The following is a 10681-nucleotide window of genomic DNA, read 5'->3' as shown; positions in this document are numbered from 1 at the left end:
GGAGCGATCCAGGCAGCGGAACCGTTGCTTGAGGACGCCAATCGTTTGCTCTATGATGTTCCTTGTGGCTTGATGGCTTTCGTTGTAAAGTGGGACTGTTGGGGATTATAAAACAAAATATTCCATGGAGTGCATGGAATTCCCATTCAGGGAAGACAGCTATTGAGCTAATAAACCCTGCTTGTTGTTGCTTTCAAGTCACTTGGGTGTAAAGCACAAGAACATGGGTAACCAATAGTAAGGAGAGCAAAAGAAAAGAATTTGGTGGTGGTCATTGACAATTCACTGAATAACTCTATTTACAGAGGCTAATCAACTTTGAAGGCATCACTGCTACGTGTAATCCTATTCCACCCATAAGCACTATCCGGCAGATGCAACCAGATAGGAATCAGGAGTGGGATCCATAACTGAGGTTTGATGAAGCCAATTGTAGCACTCCTTCTGCCACCCTGGCTGAGATCAGTGCATGGATTTTTCACCGGGATTCTCCAATAGGAGATTAGCGCAGCCACTGGAAAAACAGCATTAACGACTAAGAATGTTATTTATTTGGGGGATTCCCCACCCCCCGCCCCCTGCCAATTTCTCACCGGAATGGGGAGAACCCCATGGAAATTCAGGGCTGACCTCCCACATTCCACCCAACGTAAACTTGAGGTCATCCAAAACTCTGCTGCTGATGTCCTAACTCACACCAAGACCAGTTCGCCCATCACCCCTGTACTCGCTGACCTACATTGGCTCCCAGTTAAGCAGCACCTCGATTTCAAAATTCTCATCCTTGTTTTCAAATCCCTCCATGGCCTCGCCCCTCCCTATCCCTGTAATCTCCTTCAGCCCCACAACCCCCCGAGATATCTGCACTCCTCTAATTCTGCCCTCTATAATCCCTGATTATAATCGCTCAACCTTTGGCGGTAGTGCCTTCTGTTGCCTAGGCCCTAAGCTCTGGAAATCCCTCCCTAAATCTCTCTGCCTTTCTACCTCTCTTTCCTCCTTTTAAGACGTTCCTTAAAACCTACCCCATTGACCAAGCTTTTGGTCACCTGCCCTAATTTATCCTTATGTGGATCGGTGTCAAATTTTTTGTCTTAAAATACTCCTGTGCAGTGTCTTGGGACGTTTTACTACAATAAAGGTACTATATAAATACAAGTTGTTGTTGTACAAGTAACTCCGCATTAACCCGGGATTGGTGTTGGGACCTCTATGGTCTGCGCGGCTCTGTACCGCAGCACATGATCCATCCACCAACTGAACAAGCAGGGAACAGTTTGAATTGGTTGCCTAGGAAAATTTCAGTGGCTTACGTTGTAAAAACCGACGGCATTTTTACCCCCGTAAGTGTGTTTGACGACACTGTCGTCACAGAGCCTTGTTGTAATAATACTGTAGAAACCACTTTGCAGCTTGTGCTGGTTAGAAAACATGAGCACATGGAAGACTCAGAGGAAATGCCCTTTTATGACATTGTGGTGAAGCGTCAGTACATGAGACTGAACTGTAGATTTTTAACCAGCAGATAGTTTCTGTGTATAAACAGTGGCTGCCACGGTTGAAGAGAAATAACAGAACTGAAAGATAATTGAAAGATAATCATCTCTATAAGTATGAGGTGTTTGCCATTTTATTGCTACAGTAAGGCACAAAATTACAACTTGTTTATTGTCTCTAGAAATATCAATTCCACCAGTGGATTATGTTTAGATATATTCAATTGCAGCTTAATTTTGTGACTGAGAAATACTCCACTAATCCAGCTGTAAATAGAACAAATCAATTTATGAAGCAATTTTCATTTATTTTTCAGAGGGATAATTACAAGACTGATTATTTTCACCTCTTCAGAGCTGCACTTTACGCCAGTAACGCCAGTCAGCAAAATTGGAAATATTACATTTGGTCCCCTCATCCAAATCATTGATATATATTGGAATAGCTGGGGCCCAAGCATTGATCCCTGCGGTACCCCTCTAGTCACCGCCTGCCACCCCGAAAAAGACCCATTTATTCCTACTCTCTGTTTCCTGTCTGTTAACCAATTTTCAATCCATGCCAGTATATTACCCCCAATCCCATGTGCTTTAATTTTGCGCACTAACCTCTTATATGAGACTTTATCAAAGGCCTTCCGAAAATCCAAATACACCATATTCACTCTCTCTCCCTTATCTATTCTACCAGTTACCTCCTCAAAAAACTCCAGCAGGTTTGTCAACCACGATTTCCCTTTCATAAATCCATGTTGACTTTGTCTAATCCCGTTTATATTTTCTAAGTGTCCTGTTATAACATCCTTTATAATAGGCTCTAGCATTTTCCCTACTGCTGATGTTAGGCTACTGTAGTTCCCTGTTTTCTCTCTCCCTCCTTTTTTAAATAGTGGGGTTACATTTGCCATCCTCCAATCTACAGGAACTGTTCCATAACTTATAGAATTTTGGAAGATGACAACCAATGCATCCACTTATAACATGGCTGCCTCTTTTAGTATTCTGGGATGCAGATTATCAGGCCCTGGGGATTTATCAGCTTTCATTCCCATTAATTTCTCTAGCACTATTTTTTTACTAATACTAATTTCCTTTAATTCCTCCTTCTCACTAGACCCTTGGTTCCCTGGCATTTCTGGGAATTTATTTGTGTCCTCTTCCATGAAGACAGAACCGAAGTATTTGTTTAATTGCTCTGCCATTTCCATGTTCCCCATTATAAATTATCCAGTTTCTGACTATAAGGGACCCACATTTGTCTTCACTAATCTTTTTCTTTTTACATACTTGTAGAAGCTTTTACAGTCTGCTTTTATGTTCCTTGCAAGTTTACTCTCATACTCTATTTTTCCCCTCTTAATCAATCTCTTTAGCCTTTTTTGCTGAACTCTAAACTGCTCCCAATCCTCAGGCTTGCTACTCCTGGCAACTTTATATGACTCCTCTTTGGATTTAATAGTATCCTTAATTTCTTTGTTAGCCATGGTTGGGCCGCTTTTCCATTTTGTGTTTTTGCGCCAAAAAGGAATATATAACTGTTGCAATTCATGCATTCGTTCCTTAAATGTTAGCCATTGCCAATCCACCATCATGCCTTTTAATGAAGCTCCCCAATCTATCGTAGCCAACTCACTCCTCATACCTTCATAGTTTCCTTTGTTTAGATTTAGGACCACAGTTTCAGATTGGACTACAGGAAACTTTCTTTTATCCGGCACGGACGGGACCGACGTAGTGCCGGTTCATCAAAAATTCCAGATAACCGAACGCTATAGTAAAAGATACGGAGCTGAGAGCTCCGTATAAAGCAACAAACCCAGCTTCAGAACAATCGGCACAAGCTGCAAGCGTCTCTGTAGCTTAGCAACAGCTGCAGCTACACCCTTGCACAGCAACAAATGGAGTAAAAAAAGTAATAAAAGTTACCTGAACCTACTCCTGAATTTTGCCGGTTAACCGACATTTCCGGTTATTTAGGGGTCGGTTAATCGAAAGTTTCCTGTACTTCACTGTCCATCTTAATGAAGATTTCTATCATGTTATGGTTACTCATCCCTAAAGGACCCCGCACAACAAGATTATTAATTAACCCCTTCTCTTTTCCAAACAGATGAGAGCAGTTTGCCTTCCACTTAATTACATTAAATTTAAGTTCCCATTCAACAGAATTGTTTTATTATCACATAGAATTCCGACACAATGGGTCAACTGAGAAAAATAGTTCAAACAATTGGTAGAACGTGAGGTGCAAGTGTTACAAATCAAGCTGGTAAAAGGGTATTAATATTCTTTGGGGTATTTATGTACATAACTTATAAGCTTAAATGGAGTTATAAAAATTTAGGAAGCTTGGGTTATAGCAAAGGCTAATAATAGAACACAAAGACAATCTGTTCAAGAAAGTATAAATATATATATTTCAGAAACCTGATAAACAGATGCAGGCAAATTACAAACAACATAAATAATAGAATGTGTCAACCGTTAACAGTAGTCGCTGGTTTTGGAGGCATTATAAAATAAAGTTTAAAAAAAGTAGCATTGAACAATAATTTAAAAATTCAGCAGCCATTTCGATGTGCTTCGCAGTCCAAAGACTCCTTGTGCTACTGTGCATCATGCCATGAATATAAACAGCATTGTTCTTTCCAATCAATTTAAAGGACCACTGCCTTCATTCAATCTGTTTCTGAAATATGTTAACATGACAAAAATGATTTTACCCTGCCGGACAGTGAAGGCACTTTAAATGTAAGGAGATATAATAAAGGATCACTGTTTTGTTGACGTATGTATATGGGCTACTTTAGCTATAATTCCATGTTTTACATCGAACAGTATTAGTACATTATATGTAAGTAAGTTACAATGCAATAGATTTAACAAAATAGCACTTTGTAAATGCTTATGTCATTCACAAACAATCAGTCATTTAAAGGACTATCTCCCTTTTATTTTCATTTTCAAATTTAGTTTTTTAGCATCTGTCCTGTTCCAGAAAGGCAGGAATTTTTTATCTTACAAATACAAAATTTGATGATTTGGTTGCAATACCCACCACGGGAATGTCCTGGGAACACTTACTGCGTAGGCCCACACAGGTAGAATAGTTGCTTGGGTGAGTTATCCAATTTCTGCCACTGCAGATAGAGTCACGTCCCAACACAGGCCACTGTCTTCAGCAGACTAGGTGAAAACATTGGGTGGAGGAGCGGGAAAGATTCGAATCTTGGTCTGGTTCACTCAGTGAGAAAGTACCAATGGTTTGTTGTCCATACAGAGGCTGACACACACTATCAACTGCTATATTTGTAGCATTAATAAAACCAAATGAGTAAATCAGTGATGTGTAGAAGCAGCACCGACACTGCGGTTCAAAAATATTAAATTGTGTGTTTGAACCTTCCTTGCGGTTGTGAATTTTTTGATGACAAGGAATCTTGTGTAAAATGTAGAAAAGCAGATGTTAAAAAGAAAAAGGATTTTTGAAAACTTTCTTTGCTCTGTAGACAGTTGTTGCTTCCTCATTAGTCACAAATAATCAACATCATCTTCATCCCCTCTGCTCTCGTTGGGAAAGCTTTCCGATAAGTTTCTGCACTCGATTATCATTTGGATCTGAGCAGATCCATTTGCCGTTTACTCTGAATCTGAAAAGGAACAGACTAGATTTACTTACAGGGCTAACTATGTATGACACAGGCTCCTAATAATGGTGTATATTGCCAGGCTCCCGAGACGGACAGTGTTCTGAATACTTACACCACAGCTTTAATCCTGCAGCGACCATCATTTTCCTGTATTTTGTATTTCTCGATTTTGTTGAAGTGAGGGACCGTATTTGAGATATTTCGGCAGCAGCTTTTCCATGTTGGAGTAGGAGCTGGGAAACAAAAATAAAAGGCTTGTGATTCACTGCTTTAAGGAAAGAAAGGGAAAAACCTGGAGCATATAAATTAAGGCCAGGCTGATGGGATGAACATTTTTTTTGTCCGCTGTGTTCTATGCATATTTGTATCGACTCAAACCAAATCCCAGTGAGCACGAACCCGCAGCACTAAATTGACGTCCTTCAGTGTTAAACTGACAATCACACTCAGACCACAGGAGGGCTGGTGTGGCACAGCAACAGATGACACATTGCTGCAGTAGCGGGTATTCTTCTGAGGCGGAGGCACATTGCTGGAGTAGCGTAGAGGGAGGTTTACCCTGCAGCAAATTGTGCCTTACCTGACTGCTCGATACTGGCGCTGCGCACCTGAAATCTGAAATTGTGCCGTTTCCCAGTGCTAAATTTCCCTCACATTGACACAAAATTAATTTTAAAAAGTGATTTGTTACTTTAATGTGCACATGTGTAGATATCTAGGCTAGTGGCATTTGAAAAGGAAATCTACACTGAACATCCTTATAATCAATCTGGTGACTCTTCTTATCCAATAAAGATATACTGAGCATCAAACATTAGATTAGTGATATCCTGTTGGTCATATTACTAATCATTAATTAAAGATTCCCAACTTGGATTGCGCTCAGCTTTAAAGAACAGCATTTAGAGTTAGTGTAGGACAGATGGAGGTACAGGATGAGCACGGATCTCCACACTGTGCTGATGATTCTACCTGTCAGTGTAAGACAGCACTTGCGTATGTCGATAAGCACATTAGAGCATCTGAAGTTTTAATGTTAGCTATGGTTGTCAAATGTTCCTTCAGTGTCTCTGCCATAGTGTATCAGGAAGAAGCCATCCGCGATTCTTTCGTATCTGGCCTCCGATCTAATTATATTAGACAGAGGCTCCTCGAGAACGACTCGTTAGTTTTAAAAACAGTCGTCGCTACTGCTCGATCGTTAGATGTAGCCCAGAAGAATTTAGAAGTGTATGCATCAGCCCATGTGTCTCTCTCAGCCTTGTGTGTTCTGAGTATGGAGGCATCCATAACACCAATGGAGCCTCCACTTAATCCTATTGTTGCGGCTGTACCCCATGGGTCTAAGTGTTATTTTTGTGGCCAATCTAAACACCCCAGGCAAAGATGCCCATCCAGAGAGGCTACCTGTTTTAAATGTAAGAAACGGGGACATTTTAGTAAAGTGTGTAAGGGTAATCCTGTAACCGATGTCTTCTCTGCTGCCGCCTATCGTTTTACTCTAGCCTCGGCTATGGTTGACCAGACCATACCGTTCTCCTTGTCGAAATCTATGATGGACATCAAGATTAATGGTCATCCTACTGGGTGTTTGATAGACTGTGGCAATACTGAAAGTTTTATACACCCCAACCTTGTTAGTGTATCCTACTCGAAGTGAAATTGTGATGGCGTCCAAGTCCCTTACTTTGGAGGTAACTGGATATTGTAAAGTCACATTGACCGTTAAGGATACAGAGTATAAGGACTTTAAACTCCTCATATTACCTCAGTTGTGTGTGAACTTAATTTTAGGCTTGGACTTCCAGTGTCAGCATGAGTCCGTTACCCTTAAGTATGGTGGATCTCAGCCTCCACTCACAGTCTGCAGCCTTTCTACTTTAAAAGTAAGTCCGCCTTCTTTGTTTCTGAACCTTGCTCCTAATTGTAGACCTATAGCGACTAAGAGTCGACGGTATAGTTCAGAAGATAAAACATTTATAAAAGAGGAAGTGGAAAGGCTTCAACGGGAGGGAATCATTGAACACAGTAATAGCCCGTGGCGTGCCCAGGTGGTGGTGGTTAAAACTAATGAAAAGAAATGACTCGTGGTCGATTACAGCCAGACTATAAACTTGTATACCCAATTAGACGCCTATCCTTTGCCTCGTATTTCTGAGATGGTGAACCAGATAGCTCAGTACCGCGTGTTCTCCACCATTAATTTAAAGTCTGCCTACCATCAACTCCCCATCAAAATAGAAGACCGACCTTATATGGCCTTTGAAGCTAATGGGCGCCTGTACCAATTCCTTAGGGTGCCCTTTGGAGTGACGAATGGGGTATCCGTCTTCCAATGGGAGATGGATTGTATGGTGGATGAATACGTGTTGGAAGCAACATTCCCGTACCTGGACAATGTTACTATCTGTGGGCGCGACCAATGGGAGCATGATCAAAATCTCGCGAAATTCCTAGAGACTGCAAAGAGGTTAAACCTGACCTACAACGAAAACAAGTGTACCTTCAATACTACACGTTTGTGTATTCTTGGTTGTGTTGTGGAGAATGGGGTAATCGGGCCAGATCCTGAAAGATTACACCCACTTAAGGAATTACCTTTACCTCACACTGTAAAAGCTTTAAGAAGGTTTCTGGGATTCTTCTCATACTATGCCCAGTGGGTGGCTAACTACTCAGATAAAGTCTGACCTCTTATTAAGTTGATGTCTTTTCCGCTATCGGCGGAAGCTCAGGAGACTTTCTTTAATATCAAACGGGACATTGAAAAGGCAGTGGTATGTGCCGTGGATGAGAAGATCCCTTTTCAAGTGGAAAGTGATGCATCTGATTTTGCATTGGCAGCAACTCTTAACCAAGCTGGTAGACCAGTAACTTTCTTCTCTCGTACATTGCAAGGACCAGAAGTTTGACATTCTTCAGTGGAAAAGGAGGCACAGGCGATTATCGAAGCAGTCAGGTATTGGAGACATTATCTCGCTGGCCAACGTTTTACACTTATTACGGAGCAGCGATCTGTGGCCTTTATGTTCAATACTAAGCAGAGAGGCAAGATCAAAAATGATAAGATTTTAAGATGACGAATAGAACTGTCAACATATGACTATGATATTCAGTACAGGCCTGGAGCATTCAATGAGCCATCGGATGCTTTGTCATGAGGAGTATGTGCTAGTCTAGGTATAGATAAGCTTCAAAGTCTCCATGACGCACTCTGCCACCCTGGGGTTACCAGAATGAACCACTTAATTAAGTCCCACAATCTACCCTACTTTATTGAGGAGGTCCGGACAATGCCCAGAACCTGTCGTGTTTGTGCTGAATGCAAACCCCGCTTCTATAAGCCGTCCGAGCCAGCTCATCTTATTAAAGCAACTCGACCATTTGAGCATTTGAGTCTCGATTTTAAAGGTCCCCTTCCATCGAGCGACCATAATGTCTATTTTCTTAATATTATAGACGAGTACTCTCGGATGTGACCAGTGCTGTTGTAATTAAATGCTTCTGCCAACTGTTTTCCTTGTTTGGCATGCCTAACTATATACATAGTGATAGGGGTTCTTCCTTTATGAGCAAAGAATTGCGACAATTTTTCCTATCGAAAGGGATTGCAATGAGTAGAACTACCAGTTATAACCCTCGTGGTAATGGGCAGGTGGAGAAAGAAAATGCGACAGTGTGGAAGGCTATCGTATTGTCTCTGAAGTCGCAAGGCCTGCCAACCTCTCGCTGGCAGGATGTCCTGCCAGACGTGCTGCATTCCATAAGGTCTCTTTTGTGTACAGCGATGAATGCCACCCCTCATGAAAGGATGTTTAGCTTTCCAAGAAAAGCTACTAATGGAGTATTGTTACCCACATGGTTGATGACCACGGGCCCTGTGCTGTTGCGCAGACATGTAAGAGGCCACAAGACTGATCCACTGGTGGAGGAAGTACAACTCCTCCATGCTAATCCCCAGTATGCGTACATTCAATATCCGGATGGGCGAGAGGATACGGTCTCTATTAAAGATCTTGCACCTGCTGGAGCTCGAAAAGAGTTCGACTCTGAGAGTAGAGTTTTCAATCGTGGTATTGGACCTTCAGAGACACAAACCCTCAGTGTGGAAAATACTGATGATTCTGGGAATTCGAATGAACCGGATTTAGTACTCCGGGAGGAGCCTCAGCAAGAGTTACGTCATTCCCAGAGGACTATCAGACCTCCTGACAGACTGAATCTAAAGCAGGGGGTGAATGTGATGAAATAACTATGTGTTCTGGCATTTGTATTGTCTGTTGTTGTACTTGCTAATGTCTGGAATGTTCTACAGATGTAACCACTAATGCTCCTCCCTAGCCCCGCCCCTCTGGATCCTCCCGATTGGTGTGAGTCTTACTCATAAGGGCTAGGTCGGTGATGAATGATGGTTGCCCTGTGTTAACTCGATGCCATGTTCTTACTTAATAAAAGCCTTTAGTTTTAAGCTTTAACCTCTTGGATTCAGGCAGTTATTTGGCACATCAAATATATTCTGCAACTTTTGGGATAAATAAATCGTGCTAGTTCGCTTAAAAACTATTGAAGTTTGCTTATATGTTCAGTACAGTCCTGTAAACGACATTGTTACACGTACTGCAATTCGGTAACCAACAACTTTCAAATCCCACTCAGAGACTGGCAATCTGATAGGATTCTGTAGAACCTACAAGTTGTTCCTCTTTAAAATTTGCTTAAGTGATGAGTTTTCTTAAAAGTAGACAGTAAACAGAACTAAGTAATAAACAGTTACTATGTGAACTCACTCACCTGCTAACACAACCAATGTGAAGACACTGAGACAAATCAGTACCACAAGAAGTTGCTTCATTTTCTCGAAAAAGCTTTCCTCACTCGTGGAACTGATCCAAAAATCTAAACTTTCTTTGAATCGCAGCTTGTATATATCCTCTCAGACAGTCTGCTTCCTTCCTACATTCCATGAGGGGAGGTGATGATGGGGAGGTGGGTTTACCGTGACCCTGTGGAAACTCTGATAAGGTGACCAGATTGATAAACCCGCCCTGTTCATATTTTTAGCTGTTTCCTTTACATTTCTGTTCGCATGAACCAACTATTCACAGAAGGCATATGCTTTGTGGCCATCACTGAACAGCATTTACTTCTTTCAAATTGCAGGTTGTTTTAGTTTTGATTGATGGCCAAATCTCTTTTATCGTACTCAGAAAAGTTGTTTCTTCCTGCTTGGATTGATTTCTTAATTTTCTGCAGCTTACCTGGTCAGTATATCTTATTAGCATATCTCTGCGCCTCATCTAAACCACAGAACTGCCTCCAAAGAGCTACACAGAAATTGACAAAGCTCCCGTATTCATTGTAAAATTATGACCATCAGGTTAGAGAAATTAGTTAGTTAAAAAAGTTAGTTCTTTGTAGCAAGGTCAACTAAGGTTCAGAAGTTAGATGCCCACATTGACTGACTTTCATGTCATGCAGTGGAACCTCGATTATCCTGTAGCGGGTATAAGGTTGGCAGATAATCGAGGCTTCAGC

The 10681-nt window shown here is 41.4% G+C and overlaps 1 protein-coding gene across 1 annotated transcript; it reads right to left on the bottom strand.

Annotated features, from left to right (window-relative positions):
* Nucleotides 1–3889: 3889 nt before the first annotated feature.
* LOC147115962 (eotaxin-like) lies at nt 3890–10057 on the bottom strand. The gene is made up of 3 exons (XM_085989481.1): nt 9938–10057; nt 5259–5379; nt 3890–5146 (listed from the first exon to the last, which is right to left on the bottom strand). Exons 1-3 carry the CDS (start codon nt 9996–9998, stop codon nt 5050–5052), a joined length of 279 nt encoding a protein of 92 aa, XP_085845607.1. The 5' UTR covers nt 9999–10057; the 3' UTR covers nt 3890–5049.
* Between the last annotated feature and the right edge of the window lie 624 nt (nt 10058–10681).

The sequence above is a fragment of the Somniosus microcephalus genome, chromosome 6, assembly GCF_052327205.1.
Source record: "Somniosus microcephalus isolate GS21.2 chromosome 6, FLI_Smic_1.0, whole genome shotgun sequence".
NCBI lineage: Eukaryota > Metazoa > Chordata > Chondrichthyes > Squaliformes > Somniosidae > Somniosus > Somniosus microcephalus.
This window is presented reverse-complemented; position numbering and strand designations above follow the sequence as displayed.

What these genes read in the sequence shown, in the direction of transcription:
- LOC147115962 (XM_085989481.1), bottom strand. Translation starts at nt 9,998, where the DNA reads ATGAAGCAACTTCTTGTGGTACTGATTTGTCTCAGTGTCTTCACATTG. An exon ending in CACATTGGTTGTGTTAGCAG is followed by an intron (nt 5,380 to 9,937) that starts GTGAGTGAGTTC and finishes TTTGTTTCCCAG; the next exon opens with CTCCTACTCCAACATGGAAA. An exon ending in TGCAGGATTAAAGCTGTGGT is followed by an intron (nt 5,147 to 5,258) that starts GTAAGTATTCAG and finishes GTTCCTTTTCAG; the next exon opens with ATTCAGAGTAAACGGCAAAT.